This window comes from Chiloscyllium punctatum, chromosome 37, assembly GCF_047496795.1.
Source record: "Chiloscyllium punctatum isolate Juve2018m chromosome 37, sChiPun1.3, whole genome shotgun sequence".
In the NCBI taxonomy this organism is placed as follows: Eukaryota; Metazoa; Chordata; class Chondrichthyes; order Orectolobiformes; family Hemiscylliidae; genus Chiloscyllium; species Chiloscyllium punctatum.
The window spans coordinates 44,604,441-44,627,790 of NC_092775.1; the positions used below are offsets into that span (position 1 = coordinate 44,604,441).

At 41.0% G+C, this 23,350-nt stretch overlaps 1 protein-coding gene across 2 annotated transcripts in view; it reads right to left on the bottom strand.

Annotated features, from left to right (window-relative positions):
- LOC140463064 (peroxidasin-like) overlaps nucleotides 1-20,433 on the bottom strand; it is a 200,236-nt gene extending 179,803 nt beyond the window's left edge. Inside the window, exon 1 of one of the 2 annotated variants that reach the window (XM_072556721.1) lies at nucleotides 19,918-20,433. In XM_072556721.1, the coding sequence (XP_072412822.1) occupies nucleotides 19,918-20,078 (161 nt within the window). In that variant the 5' untranslated portion in view covers nucleotides 20,079-20,433. Of the gene's footprint in view, nucleotides 1-13,680; nucleotides 13,785-19,917 lie in introns of those variants that run through there. The other variant, XM_072556722.1, reaches the window with a different exon arrangement.
- Between the last annotated feature and the right edge of the window lie 2,917 nt (nucleotides 20,434-23,350).

Below are 23,350 nucleotides of genomic sequence, written 5' to 3' on the forward strand. Positions count from 1 at the left end.
TATTAACATGCATCATACCATTTTCAATTCTTCAGTGATTGAATTCTGAAGAATTTTATTAAATTTGCTAAAGATTTCCACCCTGCCCTTCTGTTTACCTGGTCCATCTCCAGCTATTCAATGGCATTTGCTCATAATCATTAAATTTCCACAATTTACTAAGCTACCTCTTCATAAGAAGAACAATTTATTTATACTTCTTTCAATCCAGTTTTCGGTGTTTGTTGCTCACAGTCCGGCTGTCCAATGCAGAGGAGACTAGGTGGAGACTAAGTGATATCTTTGATGCACATCTTTGTTCAGGCTTTGCCCATATCTCTGGCTGCAGTCTTTTGTCACTTCAACTCTCCATCACACTTTCATTCTGAGTTTGTCCTTGATCTTTTACAATTCTCCAGTGAATCTCAGTACAAGTTTGATGCATAGTACCAGCTTCCTACTTTACAGCCATTTGGCCGTGACATTAATTGCATCATCTTCACACCTCACACACACCTTGCCCACTAACCCCTGCTCTGCCCATCCTTAGAAGTTTGTTTCATATTGTACCTTCCAACATGGAGTAAGAGGTATGTCTGATTTCTTCACTGTGAATGCTACCCGATCCATTGAAGAGCTTTTAAGCACCTTTTATTTTTGTTTCAAATTTCCACTATTTTCAGTGCTACTTTTGTTCAATTTTCAAAAGAAAATCTTTCCATCTCTTCCCTGTTAGTATCAAAAGACACTTCTACTTCAGAAGAGTTCTGAAGAAAAATCATATTGCACTTGAAACAAATTTCCCTCTCCACAGGTGTTACTGGATCTGCTGAGTTTCTCCAGTATTCTCTTTTGGTACAATTCTATTTTATTCTTCCTTACAATCTGCAGTTAATGCTCCAGACAATCTTATTGAACTCAACATTTGCATGCTTTGAAACTTGTAATGTAAATAACTGACTCCAGGTCGGTCCAGCCCCCTTTAACTGCAGTAAAAAACTACATAGAAACAGCCAAGTGTGAACTTGCAGTTTTATCTCAATAACTAGTAAATGGATAAAACTTTGATAACTGGGGCCTGTATTCAAGACATTATCAGAAAAATTATAGTTCTGAATGTGGCTGATATGAATAAATAAAACATGAATGTTGTTGAATACTTCGGTATTAATGTCTTATCTAACCAGCATTCCACAGAAGTCATCATAAAAATCAGAAACACGTGCTTTTCATTAATTTTTTGAATGGTGCTAGGTTTCCTTCCATATCTATCAAAATTCTGGCTGCTTCAGTTTTATTTTTTGAGTTGTTAATCTTTCCCAATGTCTCCTTACATGTTTCAGCATCATATTTTGCCTAATAATGACCCTGCAAAGCATCTTTTGCCATTTCTAATATATGAAAGAAGGTGCTATGGTGGTTGCTTAAACATCTCAAACTTTTTCCGTATCTCTCAACAATTCTTCCTTACTCTGTGTACTGCACTCACATTAATCCCAAAGTTTTGATTTTGTTTCTCTAATTTCTACACCTGTATTAAAAATACTGTACGGTACCAAATTATCCCTCCTTCATGTTTCCAAATAACTAATCTTCTCCAGTATGGCAACATCATTGCAGTTCTGTTCATACAGAAACCAAAATATTGCTATGTTAATGTTAAGATTTTGCTCAGCGCCAGAATTTGGCTTTTAAATGAACAGAAAAATAAGTGTGCATTTTATCTGGTCCCAAACCTAATCTCCCTAAATCCCAACCTCGTTCAAGTGGTTATTCAATTCTTCCTTAATCTTTCGGCTTTCCTCTTAGGATAAGTCATTTCACACCAACAACTCCAGCAGTAAACTTGTTCATTCTCTAAATGTGATCGCCTGCCCCTTCATTCTAATGAAAAAAACGTACCATCAGGATTTAACTAGCAAATTCATAAGAGACAAAAGTAGTTAAACTGGCTTTTTCTTCCCAGTATCAGACTTCTCAACCTCTTTTCATAGGTCAGATGGAACAAGCTCACTATCATATTGGATATCCTTTATTTTTCCCATCACTCCTCATGCCTCAGAATGTTAGGTCTGTTACAAGAATTTACACAGTACATCAGATGTAATAATACCAGTGCATTGCTTAAGCCATCATTTATTTTTGCATACTCCTCTGACTAGCCCAAAATTCAGTTGCCTCCTGCAGGGACAAAAGCTGCATTGTTGATTTTAATGAGCTACTCACTATTACATTCAGGTTCCAATCCTATGGGGAATCCTTACCTTCAGTGAAATACATTCTGGGCAACTAATGGAGGGATAAAACCATTAATGCATCCGTTTTCTCATAGGCAAAGTTTCCAATTATGTTGTCACTGATGGAAAGGTTGACACTACAGGTGACTTCACTGGCTCAGGCATGTTTACACAATGGAAAACGGTCACACAGCTAAGGTAGGGGTGTAGCCAGAGACAAATTACCAGTAGGATGCCCAAAGTTGCACTTCAACCCTGGGTGCCTGCATGATATGAAGGTGCTTACCATTTATTCTCAGATCTTGGAGAAATGAAACAGCAGAAGGAAACTGTGACATGACCTGTGAGCTGGTGTGCACCACCATGACAATCTATAGTTTCAGCGGCTTGGCAACATGCAGCAACTCCAAAAAACAACAAGCCACCCCACCACCTGATAACCATTTCACTTGTGGCAGAACCTGCTTTTCACAGATTGGTGTCTCAGCCAATCAGCAAAAATGCATCTTAAGAACTGGACCCTGCAAGTCCACCATCTCAAGCAGATGGAAGTAGATAATTATGGTCAATATGAGCTTTTGTTCATCTATCTCCCTACCTTTAAGAAACACTAGATTGATCTGGTCCCACCTGAAACTCAGAAATAGTAGTATGGTAGTTAATTACTAGATACATAAACCTGGACAAATTCTCCAGAATCTCAGGTTCAAATCCCTCTCTCATCCACAGAAGCTGGGAATTTAAATTCAAATAATAGTTTGGCTCAATACTAGTGATGATATACAGTCGACCATCGACAACACAGTCACCAAATTATGTCTTTCAGTCAACATCTTTATTCTTCCAGTGATGGAAGAATAGACCCCAACAGACAGGTCAGTGGGATATAACAGGAGATGGTGACTCTTGGAGTTTTTAACCTGAGACCCAATTAAGCCTAAGGTAGGAGGCTAAATATTACAAGGAAACATCCTGCAAAATACCACCTAGGTGTTTGATCACACTGCTGAACCAGTACCTTTACCATGTTGAAGCAAACTTGGAGTAAGCATAGAAGCAAGCAAAGGCACTGAATATATTCATGATGGGAGACTTCAAAATGCATTAATACAAGTCTCTCAGCAGCTGAATCCTGAAAGACAATTTCAAGTTGTGACCAGTAGTGAGAGAAAAGATAAGAGGGAAAAACCTATTTGACCTCATCCTGTCAGAAATACCTCCTGCAGATGCATCTGTCCATGACAGGATTAACAGGAGTGACCCTAATTTCAGATGATACTTAAAAATCAAATCGCCTTTGCACTGACAATCTATGATATAATACTACACCAAATGGGATAGATTCAGAATCAATTCAACAGCTCAAATCGTGGCATGAATGAAGCGGTATTGGAAAGCAGAACTGTCTGCAATCACAACCTGTAACCTCGTGTCCAAAAAGGCCCCTCACTCCACACCTACCATCCCTTTTTGGACAAGTGCAGAAGAGCATTATAGGATCTACACCAGACAGACCTAAAAATAACATGCCAACCTGGTTAGGTGACAATTTGGGATACTGGACATTATAGATAACAGAAACAGAATGGTGTTAGGCAATTAAGCGACTGTTGGCAAGAAGAGGTTCCACGAGCAACGCCATCTTCCATGGTGGCAGAGACTAGTCTGTAAAAGCAAAAGACAAAGCAGGTATATTGGCAACCACCTTCAGCCAGAAGAGTGGACTGGATAATTCATTTCAGTTTCTTCCAGAGTTTCACAAAGTTCCCTTTGGTTTCTGTATATTGTGCAGTGCCAAACTGTCCTATAACCACTGTGGACCTGCACATATGTACATCCAAAAGGGGATACTAGCTGTTTGTGCTATTTGTGCAAATAGAGAACATTAGTCTCAACATTGCAAACATTACCTTTAACCGAATTCAGTTCACTCCATATGATAATCAAACAATGACTGAGTACGCTCTTTACAACAAAGTTTATAAACCCCTGGAAGCATCTAAGCTGTAATGCTGACCTACTGGTGTTCCAGAACTATCTTCCTTTACCTTTCCAAACACCAGGACAAATTCATTCTGGACAATTACTGCCCCAGTCTACTCTAAATAATCAAAGATCTGGCAAATGGAGTACAAAGCGAAAAAGTGTGAAATTGTTCGTTTTGGCAGAAAGAATAAAATAGATGCATTTTATCTAATTTGTGAGAGGTTGACGAGCTCGGAAATGCAGAGACATCTGGGTGGCCTAGTGCAGAATGTCAGTATGCAGGTCCAGCAAGTCACCAGGAAAGCTAATAGAATGGTGTATTTTATTACAAGGGGAATTGAGCGCAAGAGTAGGAAGTTATGCTTCAGTTGTATAGGATGAGACTACATCTGGAGTATTGTGTACCAAACAAAGTTTCCATACTTACAGAAGGATGTTAACGCAGGGGAGAGGGTTTACAAGACTGCTCCCTAAAATGGGCGAGACTTGTAATCTCTGGAGATCAGAAGAGAATCAGAGGTGGCTTCATTTAAATATATAGGATTCCAAGAGGACTTAACTTGACAGAAAGGTGAAATCAAGAACTAGGAGTGATTGTCTTAAAAACTCCTTTGTTTTAAACTGACATGAAGGAATTTTCTTTCCCTCTCAGAAGGTTTGTGTCTCTTTGGAATATCCTTTCTTTAAAAAAGCAGTGCATGCAGAATCTCTAAATATCTTTTGAAGCAGAAGTTGACAGATTATTGATTACAAAGGTGGGATGAGAGTTGGGAGGAGAAAGATTCGGGGGTATGCAAGAACGTAGACTTGAGATTAAAATCAGGTTAGTTATGATCTTGTTGAATGGCAGAGCAGGCTGGAAGGGCTGAACTGCCTACTCTTGTTCCTTGGTGAAAGTGGGTACTGCAGATGCTGGAGATTGTCAAGATTAGAGTGGTGCTGGAAAAGCACAGCAGGTCAGGCAGCATCCAAGGAACAGGAAAATCAACATTTGGACAAAAGACCTTTATCAGGAAAGACTTTTGCCAGAAATGTCAATTTTCCTGCTCCTTGGATGCTGCCTGACCTGCTGTGCTTTTCCAGCACCACTCTAATCGTTACTCTTGTTCCTTGTTCATACCTTCTCAATTATCAAACCATTGCATGATATCATTAACAACACTTACTAATAATCAGTTAAGGTTTTGTTGAAACCACTGTTCTGGATTGTGTTACCTTGGTTCAAGTTTGGACAAAACAACTGAATTCCTGAGGTGAGAGGAGAGTAACATAGTCTGACATCAAAACGTGACATTTGATAGAACATGGCAACAAGGAACCCTAGTAAAATCCATAAAACAGATCAAGATAAATCGGGGAAATCTCTCCATTAGTTGGAACAATGCTATGCACAAAGATTGTTGCAGTTGTTGGATGCTAATCGTTTGAGTGCAAGGACGATGACTGATGTTCACTGATGACAATGTTCAGTTCCAGTCGCAACTCCTCAATGAGAAGTTTATGCCACACGCAGCACAATCTGGACAACATCATTGCTTTGTTTGATAAATGACAAACATTCATACCACATAAAAGGGTAAGGCAATTACCATTTCCAATAAGGGAGAACCTAACTATAACGCCTTGACACTTATTATCGTTGAATCACAAACCAACAATATTCCAAGGATCAATACTGGCTATAGGAGCAGGTCAGAATCTGAGAATTCTGAGCCTAGAAACTCACTTTCTGAATCACCAAAGGCTTTCCACTATCTACAAGTCAGTAGTATATTGGAAGATTTACCACTTGACTGGATGAGTGCAACTCCAGCAACATTGAAGAAATTCAACTCTAACTGCTTGATTAATTCCCCATCCACAAACAGCAACTGTGGCAACATCACAATATGTACTACAGTAAGTCACCAGGACATCTTCAACAGTCCCGTCCAAACCAAAAATCTTTACGACCAAGAAAGATATAAGCAATTGCCTTATGGGAACACTACTGACTAGTAATCATGTCACACGCCATCTTGACTTCAACTATATCATCAATTCTTTACTGTCAGAGTCAAAGTCTTAGAACCGTCTTCCTAGTAGTACTGGGGGTATATCTAAAGAGATAGGCTGTGGAGTACTGGTAATGTCCATGGACTGATAAGCCAGAGATGCAGGCTAAAACTCTGGGGATACTGGTCTGAATTCAATTAATACACCCGAAATGAAAGCTAGTCTAAAGTGATCATGAACTACTGTAAAACATTGTAAAAACTCATCTGTTCACTAAGCCTTTTTTGGAAAGGAAATCTGCCACCTCTACTTGGTTTAGCCTGTGTGAGACTCGAGTGTGGCTACCTCTGGCTTGCTAGGCTATTTCAAATCAGTTGCCTCATCCTGCTACATGTCATATAGACAGAAAAGGTTCAGGAGGCAACTTATCACCAGTCAAGGGTAAATAGAACTGAGTAATAAAAATTAGCCAGTGATATCACATTTCAAAAGGGTATCAGATCCTAATAAGCTTGCCTTCCTATTTTGAATAATAACCAAGATCACTCAGATGTGACGTGTTGGCGTGGCCCAGCACTGGCAGGTGTCAATTCCATTTCAGCGCTCATATTACTCGCAGGTGCATCTGCTTTTCAGAAATTTTTTAAATTTCATCATGAAACCGTCCCTTTTCCCAAAATCTGAAAAATTCCAAAATCTGAAAACGAGCTGGCCTCGAGAGTTTTGGATAAAGGATTATGTACCTTTATTACATTCAGTAACGATTTATTTGCTTGCCAAACAATGACTTGCTTGCGAATTCCTGGAGGTTTGCTGACTTCCTGTTTGAAAAACACAATCTCCCTTTTAAACCACTGAAGGGAAGGTGAAATAATTAAAAAGGATAGATCGTGTATTAAGTATAAAAATATAGAAAGAGTGACTGTGGTTCGAAGGAGAGATTATACAATTTAGCTACAAAGTAGTGATTAAAACAGGATTGGAAAGTTATGTAAATAAAATCTAAAATGCTGAACATTTATTAAACAATGTGCAAAAGAAATCTGGCAAAGCTTTAAATTATAGATGAAAAATAATTCATGCAGAAATATCTCAATCATTTTACCAACTTTTCATAATTTGACATTTCAGAGCAGTTAAGTATCCATTTTAATCATAGGAAGTAAAGCAAGTGTTAGTTCAACTGGAACTATCTACCTCAATTCAATTTTCCTCCACTTTCTTATCCTTCCTATTAAAATATTTATTCGATTTTCTTAATATACTTTAACAGCCTTCAGCTCAGTAATTATTTGTGATGAAGCAACACTTTGTATGAAATGTCTCCCAACTTTTCTCTACGTTCTTTTAGTGTTCATTTTGAGTTGATATCCATGTTGCCAATTAACCAATCAATCAGTGGAAACATTCTTTCACCATTTACTCTTCAAACGTTCTCCTTTTTGAAGGCCTTTATTAAACATCCTGCTCTTAATTCTGCTAATCCAGTGAGGCATAGACTTTAAAAATAACTCTCTTTATCTCTGTAACCTCCATTTCCTTACCATTTTGAAGTAGCAGAGGATTGACAGGGTAAAGCAGTAGACGTGATCCATATGGACTTCAGTAAGGCGTTCGACAAGGTTCCTCATGGTAGACTGGTTAGCAAGATTAGATCACATGGAATACAGGGAGAACTAGCCGTTTGGATACAGAACTGGTTCAAAAGTTAGAAGACAGTGGGTGGTGGTGGGGGGTTGCTTTTCAGACTGGAGGTCTGTGACCAGTGGAGTGCCACAAGGATCAATGCTGGGTCCACTGCTTTTCATTATTCATATGAATGGTTTGGATGTGAACGTAGGCAGTATGATTAGTAAGTTTGCAGACGACACCAAAATTGGAGGAGTAGTGGACAGCAAAGAAGGTTACCTCAGGGTACAACAGCACTTTGATCACATGGGCTAAGGAGTAGCAGATGGAGTTTAAATTAAATTAAATAAATGCGAGGTGTTGCATTTTGGAAAAGCAAATCAGAAGAGAACTTATACACTTAATGGTAAGGTCCTAGGGAGTGTTAATGAACCTTGGTTCATAGTTCCTTGAACCGCAGGTAGATATGACAGCGAAGGTGGTGTTTGGTATGCTTTCCTTTATTGGTCGGAGCATTGAGTATAGGAACTGGGAGGTCCTGTTGTGGCTGTACAAGACATTGGTTATGCCACTTTTGGAATATTGCATGCAATTCTGGTCTCCTTCCTATGGGAAGGACATTGTGAACATGAAGGGTCCAGAAAAGATTTACACGTACATTGCCAGGGTTGGAAGATTTGAGTAGAGGAAGAGGCTGAATAGGTTGGGGCTGTTTTCCCTGGAGCATCGGAGGCTGAGGGGTGATCTTATAGGACGTTTATAAAATCATGAGGGGCCTAGATAGGATAAACAGACAAGGTATTTTCCCTGGGGTGGGGGAATCTAGAACTAGATGGCATAGGTTTGGGACAAGAGGGGAAAGATAGAAGAAGAGACCCAAAGGGCAACTTTTTCACACAGAGGATGGTACGTGCATGGAATGAGCTGCCAGAGGAAGTGGTAGAGGCTGGTGCAATTACAACATCTAAAAGGCATCTGGATGGGAACATGACTAGGAAGGGTTTAGAGGGATATGAGCCAAGTGCTGGCAAATTAGACTAGATTAGGTTAAGATATCTGGTCATCATGGACAAGTTGGACCGAAGGAACTATTTCCATGCTGTACATCTCTGACTCTCTCACTCCATGTTCGAGCGAATTTTCAATGTATCCTTTCCTGAGCTTGAATTGCCTTCCAAAAGGGCAATCATAACTGTTACCATCCAGTTAATTATATTCATGATACTTTAAACTTTTTCAGGCGCAAAGAATAAAAAAAAATGAGCATGTTGGTGTACAAGTTTCTGTAAAAATTTATAATTCATACTTAACGTGAGAGATCAATTTGAGAGGCTGAACATACTTCCACTTAAAAAAAAACCAAGACATAGATGTACCATCTGCATAATTTTAAACTGGCACTGATCCATTTAAAATAAAAATGTACCCTTTGCCGTTCAAAATTATTTCAACTGAAAGACTCATGGTTTAGCATTTGCACCAAACATTCCTAAGCTGAGTAAAAACGCAAGCCAAAGGCAGAGTATATTTCATTGTATTATTTCTTAACAGCTCTCAAAACTCAAATCTTAAACTACAATCTCTACTTAATGATTCCAATTTCACACTAGCTTGCAGACAAAAACAAAGGTAAGTTGGGGTAGTTTGATCATTCATTTTCTTTTTAAGAAGATTAACAATCACCTGCAGTGAGATTTCACCTTGCCTAGCATCAACACAAAAGACTTCAATGAGCTGCAAATGTTGCTTTACATATTTTGGTGGCAAAGTCTCAACATTGACTTGTATAGCAAGATCAAAGTTAGACTGCCCCCTGACCTGATAAGTAATTAGTAATTCAGCAAAACTGACCCTGACAAAAAGAATGATTGTTTAGAAATACAGCTTTTCCTTAATGTTTGTCATTTCTCTCTCATGTGATCCACATGCAACATTGATTTGATGAACCTTTTAGATCTTCTGGTAGTGAGTTAATATCTAGTCTCCTCGACACTGAGGTAGACAGATAGTAACTTGTACTCACGCAGCACCTTTACAGGAATCAGACATGCCAAGATGCTTTACAGTATAACTGGACAAAAACAAAACCAAGTCAGTTTTACAATGGTTAGCAGTTTCTACTTCAAAACAAGGAGTCTCATGAATAAGCTTGATAAGTTCATGACATTACCATTACCAAAACATGTGGCTGAAAAGACAATGGCTGCTCAACCTTCCTGGTTACAGGATTTTGAGACAGGATAAAGAGGGCCTTATAGAAAAAGATCACAATAATGGTTGAGTAAAAAGATCACAGTTGCAAGGAGGAACAATACATTTGAATGCTCAACAAATAGAGGTCCTAAACATTGGACTGAGAAACAAAAACCAAAATGGTGATCGTGATGCTGATTGAGGGAGATGGAAGAACAAATGTTTAGATGAATTGCTAAAAAGTACAGAAACAAAAGGGGTAATGCAAGGGGATTTCAACTACCACCTTAATATTAACCAGAAGAGAAGAAATCTGCAAGGTGAAGAGGTACAGAATTCTTATTACACATTCAGGAGAACTTTGTCAGGCATAGCAAAACCAAAAAAAGAGACAGTCACCCAAGGGTGGGATTGAACACAGGTCCCTGGCACTGAGGCAGCAATGTTAACCATCGAGCCATGCCTTGGAGGTATTGCCTCAAGATAGATAACAACTGACAAATCAATTGCCAAACGTTGCTTAAATGTTAAATCAGGGAGGTCAACTCAGTGGCCAAGACATTGCCCTAGAATAGAACTACAGAATGACTGTCGGCAAAGAACTGGGCCCTGTGTTACTGTTCATCCATGTTTTTCCAGTGCGTACAAGCACGCCACCCTGCAAGCACAAATGACAGTCCTATTGTTTAATATTTGACATGGTGATTTGAGTTTGAAAAAAAACCTTGTGAAATCCCATCACCACAAAATTATCACTGCATAGAGAATGCAACAAATTGCAAATCCACTGAGATATATGCTAAACAAGGCTTCCTAATATTCAAAGTATCACAGCACCAGTGCATACTATGGAATACCAATTTCTATGAAGTGACAAAGATGTTATAGCATCTTAATTTATCAGGATATCAGAGCTCAACCTTATATTAGGTTTTGGATGGAATTATCAAAATTTATAAGTTCGCCAAACAAAATGAAACCTTTCAACAATTTGTATCTAGATATCACTGATAACTTATAAAGAATCGAGGTATGCTGCAGAAATACTAGGTCAAAAAGGTTTTGGGGGAGGATGAAAAAATAGTAAAGAGATAGAAAGTGTGAGAGAATTAATTCCAGAGGTTATGGTTTTGATAATTGAAGGTATAACCACCAATTGTAAAGTCAAGATTGCTCAAGAGGCCAGAATTAGAAGGACACATATCTTGGAGATTTAAAGACTATAGGACATTACAGAGACAAGGAGGCAGGTTACAGGCCATGGGGAGATTTGAAAACAAGCACAACAATTTTGGTGCCATCTGCAAACTTACTAACTGTACCTCTTATGCTCACATCCAAATCATTTATGTAAATAACAAAAAGTAAAGGGCCCAACACCGATCCTTGTGGCACCCCACTGGTCACAACCCTCCACCACCCGCTATCTTCTACCTTTGAGCCAGTTCTGTATCCAAATGGCCAGTTCTGCCTGTATTCCTTGAGCTCTAACCTTGCTAAACAGTCTCCCATGGGGAACCTTGTCGAACGCCTTACTGAAGTCCATATAGATCACATCTACTGCTCTGCCCTCATCAATCTTCTTTGTTACTTCTTCAAAAAACTCAATCAAGTTTGTGAGACATGATTTCCCACACGCTAAGCCATGTTGACTATCCTGAATCAGTCCTTGCCTTTCCAAATACATGTACATCCTGTCCCTCAGGATTCCCTCCAACAACTTGCCCACCTTAAGAAATTCCATCTAAACCTTTAACACTAGGGCAGTCCCAGTTGATATAGGAAAGTTAAAATCCCCTACCATAAATACCCTATTATTCTTACAGATAGCTGACATCTCCCTACAAGTTTGTTTCTCAATTTCCCTCTGACTATTGGGGGGGGGGGGGGGGGGGGGGGGTCTATAATACAATCCCAATAAGGGGATCGTCCCTTTCTTATTTCTCAGTTACACCCAAATAAATTCCTTCGATGCACTTCTGGGAATATCCTCCCTCAGCATGGCTGTAATGCTATCCCTTATTAAAAATGCCACTCCCACTCCTCTCTTGCCTCCCTTTCTATCCTTCCTGTAGCATTTGTATCCTGGAGCATGAAGCTGCCAGTCCTGCCCATCCTTGAGCCATGTTTCCGTAATTGCTATGATATCCCAGTCCCATGTTCCCAACCATGTCCTGAGTTCTTCTGCCTTCCCTGTTAGGCCCCTTGCATTGAAATGAATGCAGTTTAAATTTATTAGTCCTATCTTGTCCCTGCCTGCTCTGACTGTTTGACTCACGTCTCTTCTCAGCTGTACCCATTTCAGATCGATCTCTTTCCTCACTCTCTCCCTGGGTCACCCTCCCATCCCACCTTACTAGTTTAAATCCTCCCAAGCAGTTCTAGCAAACTTCCCTGTCAGTATATTAGTCCCCTTCCAATTTAGATGCAATCCGTCCTTCTTGTACAGGTCACTTCTACCCCAAAAGAGATTCCAATGATTCAAAAGTGTGAATCCTTCTCCCATACACCAGCTCCTCAGCCATGCATTCATCTGCTCTATCCTCCTATTCCTGCCCTCACTAGCCCATAGCAGTGGGAGTAATCCAGATATTACTACCCTTAAGGACCTCCTTTTTAAATTTCTGCCTAACTCTCTGTAATCTCCCTTCAGAATCTCAACCTTTTCCCTTCCTATGTCATTGGCTCCAATGTGGACAATGACCTCCTGCAGGCCCCTCTCCCCCTTGAGAACATTCTGCACCCTCTCTGAAACATCCTTGATCCTGGCACCAGGGTAACAACACACCATTCTGCTTTTTCTTTGCTGGCCACAGAAACGTCTGTCTGTACCTCTGACTACAGAATCCTCTAACACAATTAATCTCTTGAAAGCCGACATACCCCTCGTTGCATTAGAGCCAGTCTCAATACCAGAAACTTGGCTGTTCGTGTTACGTTCCCCTGAGAATCCATCACCCCCTACATTTTCCAAAACAGCATACCTGTTTAAAATGGGTATATCCACAAAAGACTCCTGCCCTAGATGCCGACCTCTCTCACCCTTCCTGGAGTTAACCCATCTATGTGACTGTATCTGAGACTTCCCCCCTTCCTATAACTGCCATCCATCACATACTGTTGCTGTTGCAAATTCCTCATCGCTTCTATCGGTCTCTCCAATCAATCCACTCGATCTGATAAGAATTGCATCTAACAGCATTTATGGCAGATATAATCTGCAGTAACCCTGAAACTCTCTTTAAACTCCCACATCTGACAAGAAGTACATATCACTGCAAAGGCCACTTTTGCTCCTTCACAATCTACAGACCCAGAAAATAACATCGTCTTATTCCTCTACAAACACTGCCCCAGGTTAAATTAATAGCTACGGCTTATATTTTAAGTTTAATCAAGAGACTTATCTCCAAAAATATATAATCAAGAAAGAATACACTACACTCACTACCGCAGCCTTTCTCTTAGACAGACTTAAAACAACAATTAACTTATCTGATTCTGTGCTGTGAACTTCGCCCAACAGTTCCTCCAAGATTAGTTGTGAATGTCACTGTTTGTTCATTTTCCCAGATGCACTCCGATGTCCAGTGATACACAAATTCAAACACCAAGGCGGTAACTATGCAGGTTCTCTCTCTCTCTCCTGCACTGTCCTCACCATGTGCTTCCTTTGTCTGCTCTTCTCCCTTTTAAAACTGCTGTTGTTTTGACTTTTTTTTCCAAAGTTCCAAAATAATGCAACAGCATATAAAACAGTAATTGCTGCTCCTGGAATTCAAGGAAATCACCTCCAACACCTAAAAAAACCCAGCTCTTACAGCCAGAAAGTCTTCCCGTCCTCCATCTTGGATTAACCAGAATCATATTCATAAAAGGCTGTCAATGTATTTATAACAAACAAAATCAATGTTATCACATACAAAAAAAAGACTATTTTATATTGTACAAGAAATTGTTGAAACTGTCTTCTTACAAATATCAGAAATAAAGGTTCAATCCTTTTATGCTGAACTACCTTCCAGAGATTAAAACTGCATTGAAATGGCCACCTTGTTTACATTTTAAAGTTCCTGGTTCAGTTTGCATGGCTCTGCTTGCCTTCTTTCCTGCAAGATACTTCATTCACTTGCTCTATTTTATTTAATCAAACCCTTAAAACAAGTTGCAAACACAGCTGACTTATCTCTCATTACGAATTCCTTCTACTCCTTTTCCACAATCTTATTTCTGGAACTCTCTCTTACCAACATTAAACAATCAGGATGGTGTTTTTCTACTGATTTGTTCAGGAGACTGCTAAACTTCATTGCTGCAGTTAAATGCATTTCTCTTCCCGAATGACCGCAAGAAAGAAATCTGCACACTCGCTGACCTTCTCAATGGCTCACACTTTCTAAATGGAAAACTGTTGTTGTCCCTGTGTTTTAGGGAACTTTGGTGCCAGGCAACAGCCCAACTCTTCTTCTATCTTCCACTCTATATTTTTCTAAAGCTTTGAATTATTCATTTCAAGCTCATTTCAACATGTAAATATACTTCCAGACCCTACCACTGCTCAGAGCTCAAACATGAAATGACATCCTTCCCTGGGCAAGAAACCTAACTGGATTAGTGGTGCTGGAAGAGCACAGCAGTTGAGGCAGCATCCAAGGAGCTTTGAAATCGAGATTTCGGGCAAAAGCCATTCATCAGGAATAAAGGCAGTGAGCCTGAAGCGTGGAGAGATAAGCTAGAGGAGGGTGGGGAGAAAGTAGCATAGAGTACAATGGGTGAGTAGGGGAGGGGATGAAGGTGATAGGTCAGGGAGGAGAGGGTGGAGTGGATAGATGGAAAAGGAGATAGGCAGGTAGGACAAGTCCGGACAAGTCATGGGGACAGTGCTGAGCTGGAAGTTTGGAACTAGGGTGAGGTGGGGGAAGAGGAAATGAAGAAACTGTTGAAGTCCACATTGATGCCCTGGGGTTGAAGTATTCTGAGGCAGAAGATGAGGCGTTCTTCCTCCAGGCGCCTGGTGGTGAGGGAGCGGCGGTGAAGGAACCCAGGACCTCCAAGTCCTCAGCAGAGTGGGAGGAGTTGTTGAAATGTTGGGCCACAGGGCGGTGTGGTTGATTGGTGCGGGTGTCCCGGAGATGTTCCCTAAAGCGCTCTGCTAGGAGGTGCCCAGTCTCCCTAATGTAGAGGAGACCGCATCGGGAGCAACGGATACAATAAATGATATTAGTGGATGTGCAAGTAAAACTTTGATGGATGTGGAAGGCTCCTTTAGGGCCTTGGATGGAGGTGAGGGAGGTGGTGTGGGCGCAGGTTTTACAGTTCCTGGGGTGGCAGGGGAAAGTGCCAGGATGGGAGGGTGGGTTGTAGGGGGGTGTGGACCTGACCAGGTAGTCACGGAGGGAATGGTCTTTGCGGAAGGCGGAAAGGGGTGGGGTGGGAAATATATTCCTGGTGGTGGGGTCTGTTTGAAGGTGGCGGAAATGTCAGCGGATTATTTGGTTTATGCGAAGGTTGGTAGGGTGGAAGGTGAGCACCAGGGGCGTTCTGTCCTTGTTATGGTTGGAGGGGTGGGGTCTGAGGCCAGAGGTGCGGGAAGTGGACGAGATGCGTTGGAGGGCATCTTTAACCACGTGGGAAGGGAAATTGCAGTCTCTAAAGAAGGAGACCATCTGGTGTGTTCTGTGGTGGAACTGGTCCTCCTGGGAGCAGATACGACGGAGGCGGAGGAATTGGGAATACGGGATGGCATTTTTGCAAGAGGTAGGGAGGGAAGAGGTGTAATCCAGGTAGCTGTGAGAGTCAGTGGGTTTGTAAACAATGTCAGTGTCAAGTCGGTCGTCATTAATGGAGATGGAGAGGTCCAGGAAGGGTAGGGAGGTGTCAGAGATGGTCCAGGTAAATTTAAGGTCAGGGTGGAATGTGTTGGTGAAGTTGATGAATTGCTCAACTTCCTCGCGGGAGCACGAGGTGGCGCCAATGCAGTCATCAATGTAGCGGAGGAAAAGGTGGAGAGTGGTGCTGGTGTAATTATGGAAGATCAAATGCTCTACATAGCCAACAAAGAGACAGGCATAGCTGGGGCCCATACGTGTGCTCCATACATGACTACTCCTTTGGTCTGGAGGAAGTGGGAGGATTCAAAGGAGAAATTGTTAAGGGTGAGGCCCAGTTCGGCCAAACGAATGAGTGTGTCAGTGGAAGGGTACTGTTGGGGACGTCTGGAGAGGAAAAAACAGAGGGCTTGGAGGCCCTGGATTACTACTCTTCCCACCCTACCTCTTGCAAAAATGCCATCCCAGATTCCTAATTCCTCTGCCTCCACCGTATCTGCTCCCAGAAGGACCAGTTCCACTACAGAACACACCAGATGGCCTCCTTCTTTAGGGACCGCAATTTCCCTTCCCACGTGGTTAAAGATGCCCTCCAATGCATCTCGTCCACATCCGGCACCTCCGCCCTCAGACCCCACCCCTCCAACCGTAACAAGGACAGAACGCCCCTGGTGCTCACCTTCTACCCTACCAACCTTCGCATAAACCAAATAATCCGCTGACATTTCCGCCACCTTCAAACAGACCCCACCACCAGGAATATATTTCCCACCCCACCCCTTTCCGCCTTCCGCAAAGACCATTCCCTCCGTGACTACCTGGTCAGGTCCACACCCCCCTACAACCCACCCTTCCATCCTGGCACTTTCCCCTGCCACCGCAGGAACTGTAAAACCTGCACCCACACCTCCTTCCTCACCTCTATCCAAGGCCCTAAAGGAGCCTCCCACATCCATCAAAGTTTTACTTGCACATCCACTAATATCATTTATTGTATCCGTTGCTCCCGATGCGGTCTCCTCTACATTAGGGAGACTGGGCACCTCCTTGCAGAGCACTTTAGGGAACATCTCCGGGACACCCGCCCCGTGGCACAACATTTCAACTCCCCCTCCCACTCTGCCGAGGACATGGAGGTCCTGGGTCTCCTTCACCGCCGCTCCCTCACCACCAGATGCCTGGAGGAAGAACGCCTCATTTTCCGCCTCGGAATACTTCAACCCCAGGGCATCAATGTGGACTTCAACAGTTTCCTTATTTCCCCTTCCCCCACCTCACCCTAGTTCCAAACTTCCAGCTCAGCACTGTCCCCATGACTTGTCCGGACTTGTCCTACCTGCCTATCTCCTTTTCCATCTATCCACTCCACCCTCTCCTCCCTGACCTATCACCTTCATCCCCTCCCCTACTCACCCATTGTACTCTATGCTACTTTCTCCCCACCCTCCCCTAGCTTATCTCTCCACGCTTCAGGCTCACTGCCTTTATTCCTGATTAAGGGCTTTTGCCCGAAACATCGATTTCGAAGCTCCTTGGATGCTGCCTGAACTGCTGTGCTCTTCCAGCACCACTAATCCAGAATCTGTTTTCCAGCATCTGCAGTCATTGTTTTTACCTCGAAGAAACCCAACTGGACTAGTCATAAGTACCCAAAAGAGAAAATGCTGGAAAATCTCAGCAGGTCTGGCAGCATCTCTAAGGAGATAAAAGAACTGACGTTTTGAGTCGAACTGACCCTTTGTAAAGCTTTGACAAAGGGTCAGTTAGACTCGAAATGTCAGCTCTTTTGTCTCCTTATAGATGTTGCCAGACCTGCTGAGATTTTCCAGCATTTTCTCCTTCTCTTTTGGTTTCAGATTCCAGCATCTGCAGTAACTTGCTTTTATTTTAGTCATATAAGTACTGTGACTACAAGAGCTGGGAAATTTAAAGCAAATAACTCCTCTTCTGATCCCCAAATCCTGTAAACCTCTGCAAGGTACAAGTCAGGAATGTAATGGGCTGTTCCCCACTTGCCTGGATGAGTACAGCTCCAAAAGACACACAACAAGCTAGACACCATCCAATCAAAGCAGCCTTCTTGATTGGCACCACATCCATAAATATTCACTCTCTTCATCACCAATGCTCAGTTGCAGCAGTGCAACTATCTACAAGATGAACTGCAGAAATTCACCAAGACGCCTTAGACAACACTTTCTAAACCCCTGATGACTTCATCTAGAAGAAGGGGAGCAAATGCAAGGGAATATGACAACCCGCAAGCCCCCCTTCAATCCACTTCCCAACCTTTTTAGTCAAACACCATAAAACTTTTCATTCAATGAAATGTTATGTTCTTCATATTCTGAAATATCTCCTAAATGTTTACCACTGCATCTCTATAGACCTTAGTTCATTTTAGCTAGCTCTACTTCCATACCATTAAAATAAATATGTAGTTATATCAATATTCTCAATATCAATATTGAAAGCTCAGTAAGATTTTCTGCTGTCATTATAGATCATTCATGAAGTATTTGAAGCATTGTGAAGAAATTAATGAATAACAATTGCCAGTTGTCTATTCTTAGTCAGTTCTATTTACAAATAAAAGCTCTCCAATGCTTGCCCCAGGTCATATCCTGTGATCAGACCTCTGATGTTTTGCTTTGCCTTGGTAATACAGACAGTTTATCAGATTTTGAAAAATTGTGTCTGATTTTTTTTTAAATCTAGGGCTCTAATTAATTGTGATGTTTCTTTTTTAACCTCCCTTTGATCTGACTTGGATATCAAAGATGCTGGAATACATCCAAGCCCTCGCTCTTGAGCGTTTTTTGCAGTTTGCTCTTATCCAATATGGATTGTGCTGTAGTAAGGCACTCACCAAGGACTTCATTACCACATTAAATTATCGTCACAAGCACAGGATCAAAGTCAAAGAGTACTACAGGGACAGTCAATTTTTGTTACTGCTTTCAGGCAGATGTAATAATATTAAGTATGATAACCTAAAATCTACTGGTACAATTTATTTATCTTTCGATAACTTTCTCTCAAAAACAAGTATGAAATTAGATATTTTAAACTTGAATTCCCCATGTGCTAATTGGAAAACTGAGTACATGGTATATCACATACAATTTCAAACAAAAGGCACACAATAACATGTTACTCACTGCCCTGGTATCATATTTTGTTAAATGAAGCTAACCTGTGGTTCCTGCTAGCCAAAGAAACAAAGCTGATTGGGTGTTAAACACAAGCAAGAATCAAGAGACATTTCTAGTCTTAACCACTTATTTTCAGATCATCATCAATAATAAAATGTTTAAAATTAATGAAAATGTATTTTCTTATTGCGACCTTTTAGGAGCACACTTCATGACACAAATCATATATGAACCCCAGAAACGTACAATCTGTAGCTAAGAAACATAAATATGTACCACTGTTCCTTATTCAGCCATTAACCTTCTCTTGTAATTAAGGTTCTGGGCATGTTAACTGACCAGTGATTGCAGCAATTTCCCAACACAAATAACATTCTGTTTGATACATCCCTCAACCCATAGAGGGGGAGGGAACAGTGCATGTCCAGTAAACCTCAAATCAATGGAAGGGAAACTTTGATCAAAGATATCTGGCAATCATCGTTTGGAGAAAAAAGGATTCGAAACAAATTTTCCAGAAAATAAATGCTTTCAATACTTCCAATATTGCTAAAGTAACCATTCATGGTTAACCATCCTTTTAACCTTCTGGACGCTAAACTATATGCAGTACTCCGTACTTGAATACAGACAGTATTAAGGTAAAGTACTCCGTTTGGTAAGTAATTCTTTTGGCTTATTGCATTTTTGTTCGTCAAAAGGGAAACACGTCTCCTCTTCGCAAACTACGATAAGTGCGAGTCGTCCCACGGTCAAGTTTTGTTAACTCGTACAAGTAGACGAATCCAAACTGTGAGGCAAAAAATAGTCTAAATTCAAGCTCTTTCTAAAGATATATCTCAGTTGATCCACAAAATCCTGGATCTGCCGCTGATCCGAAATCAAATGGCTTATGGAGTATAGTAGGCTACTTACAAAATAGTTGTCTGTGTAGAAACTTCGGGGACGTTTTCTAGCATTAAATGCATGCACCGCACCGTGGTCCGAAAGCAGAGGCAGCGACTCGGGCAAGACGAACAGAGAGGTGCGAAAAACAAAAGAACGGTGACTAAAAAAGAGAAACATTTCGGCAACATGATGAAGCGATGCCGAGTGTACTTTCATCCGAACGCCAGGGATCAGATTCAAGCCCAATTAAACTTCGAGGCAGGAGCTTGCAGGAGGCACGTGTACTCTATCAAACCAGTCAATTTCAATCGGTCATTTCGAGAAGCCACTCACACAATCCTGTCTGTAAGAATTACTACATGAATATTATTTTATGCATATGAAATAATACTATAGATAATTAATGTAAATATACAAGCTATGCCAATTATTCACTATTCATGATTATTCTTTCCTTTCAAATGTTAGGATTCAGAACATTTTGCAAAGTCTAACATTCAGAATCTGAGATAAATGCATTTCTCCGTGTGTCAAAACGTATTCTTTTCTCTCAATTTGCTCGATTTCAACAACTTCGTGTTTGTAAATTACAACCCAATCTCAATTTACGTAAAGGAGCCGCCTAGTGGCTACAAAGATTGTATCTTTAAAAAAAATCTCACTAGTTTACTTTTAGTATCCTTACTTCATTTAAATTTTCCAGACTCTACGGCCCACTGAACTGAATAAAATGAAAATGTGCATCTGTAAAAACCAAAATTTCAGTGTATTCGTTACAAGTTTTAGAAGTAATATGAGGATACATGTTTTGCACAAACGAGTCATGATGTTAAGACGTCACATACCTCGGGTCATTTTTTGTCCTGTATTTCTCAAACCATATACAGTAAAGAGAAATCTGATTTTTGCATGTTCGTTACATGAAAAATGTTTGACAAGACAGCGAAAGAAGTAACCTACTGGATGATCTAATTGAAATACTTAAGGCTATTAAAGGAGTTGGTAGGACAGTTAGAAAGAAACGACCTCCTCTGGTGCAAAGTACAATCTTAAAATAAGAGCCAGGTCATTCAGGGGTGAAGTCACATAGCACTGCAAAGTGTACTAAAAACTTGCAAAAAAAACGTTAAATTTCTTTGTTAAAAAGGAAATACTGCACCGTTTAATTTGTTGAGATAAGACATCTAATAATTAATTTGTCTTGCGATTTTACATTTATCTTTTTAAAAATCATTTAAATGGCAAATTGCTGAAATTATGAGGTAATAATGTTGCAGTGAAGGGAAACTGGGTATGAACAGGACAAGCACCGGTTAATTAGATTAGATTCCCGACAGTGTGGAAACAGGCTCTTCGGCCCAACAAGTCCACACCGACTCTCCGAAGAGTAATCCATCCAGACCCACTTCCCTCTGACAAATGCACCGAACACTATGGGAAATTTAGTATGGTCAATTCACCTATCCTGCAATTCTTTGGATTCTGGGAGGAAACTGTGGGATATCGGTGGATTAGTGTTACTTCTGCAATTCCATTTTACAAAGGAGGTGAACTCACACCAGTGGGTAATTGTTTTAGTCAAGAGCTGAGTCAACAAGAATGGAAACGATGTAGAGGAAATGTAGAATTGTTTTTGTATTAGCTGAAATTGTATGTCAGAATGAAATGTGCCAATGAACAATAGTAGGCACGGTGGGCAAATAGATAAGATGTTGTGAGAGGATGAAGTTAAGCTAGATACGCCTGTACAAACAGTAGGTATAAACATCTGCTTCCCACTTTTATGAAAACACAGGAACAAACCCCAATTAAAAGGGTCATAGGGATCAGAACGGCCTCGGGAAAGGCACAGATGAAGGGGGTAGATAATGATGAAGAAGGGATATGCCTAACAATGACCTATAACAGGGTAAGGTCAAACAGCCTTGTGAGACCAGAAATAAGCATTTTATCACAGACAAGGCCAGATAAGGCAAGAGGCAAACAGGGGTAATGGAGGCCGGTCTTAGGGAAGTGGATGATGTAAGCAGGGGAGGGAGCAATGTAAAACAATGGACATTAAATCATATAAATATTATGTATGAATTGAACCTAGTGTGTGTATGTCTTCTGCCTCTTAGACACGGGACATCACACCCACTTGCAAGTGTAAAATAAATGACACTATTGATTCAGATCTTGTCTCGGACTGAAATTATTGAAGTGTGTGAGCTTTGTTTCTCACAAAACCCATGCAGACACAGGGAGAGTGTGCAAACTCCACACAAACAGTCGCCCAAGACTGGAATCAAACCCAGATCCCTGGTGCTGTGAGACAACAATGCTAACCACTGAGCCACTGTGCCACCTCTGCTTAAAGAATCAGATACGAATTAAACAACATAAGGAGAGAGAAGGAAGTGATTAGAATCAATTCCCTATTGTATGGAAACAGGCCCTTCGGCCTAACAAGTCCAAAGAGTAATCCAACCAGACCCATTCCCTAACACTATGGGCAATTTATCATAGCCAATTCACCTGGCCTGCACATCTTTGGATTGTGGGAAGAAACCTGCACAGACACAGGAAGAATGTACAAACTCCACACAGACAGTCGCCCTAGGCAGGAATTGAACCCAGGTCCCTGGTACTTTGAGGCAGCAGTGCTGGCCACTGTGCCACCCCAGTGTAAGCTGGAGTAAATAAATTCAATATCAAATCAAATACAGAAAGAGAACCAAAAAAACAAAGTTAAAACATTTACACTTAAATCCCTAATAATTAAAACCTGAAAACGCACTGCAGAAATTCACCAAAGATCCTCAGACAGCACTTTCCAAACCCATGTCCACTTTCACCTAGGACAAGAACAGCATATACATGGAAACACTACCACCTTCAAGTCACTCACCATCCTGACTTGAAAATATACTGCCATACTTTCTCTGTCACTAGGTCAAAATCCTGGAATTTCCTCCCTAAAGGCATTGTGGGTCAAGCCACAGCAAGTGGACTGCAGTCATCCAAGAAGGTAGCTCACCACCACTTTCTGAAGGCCAACTAGGAATGAGCAATAAATGCTGGCCAGCCACATACCCACATCCCACAAAAGAATTTTAAAAAGCACTTGTAAAATATTCTTTATTGCCAGAGTTTGCCTGGTATTAATTAACACTTACCACACATGGTTAAAAGCATATTTGGAATGAAAGGGACAAGATTGTGACTGGTTAGTACAGCTACTTCATGCTGTTCAATGCATATCAGGAGTGAGGCAAATTGACAGATGGCATTTTCACTAAGAATACAACAGGATCAGGGGACTGAGGAATTACAGCTGGAGTTTAATTTAGATAAGTGCAAGGTGTTGCATTTTGATAAGACAAAACAGGACAGGACTTACTTAGTTAATGGTAGGGTAACGGGGAGTGTTACCAAAGAGTGATCTTGGGGTGCAGGTACATAGTTCCTTGAAAGTGGT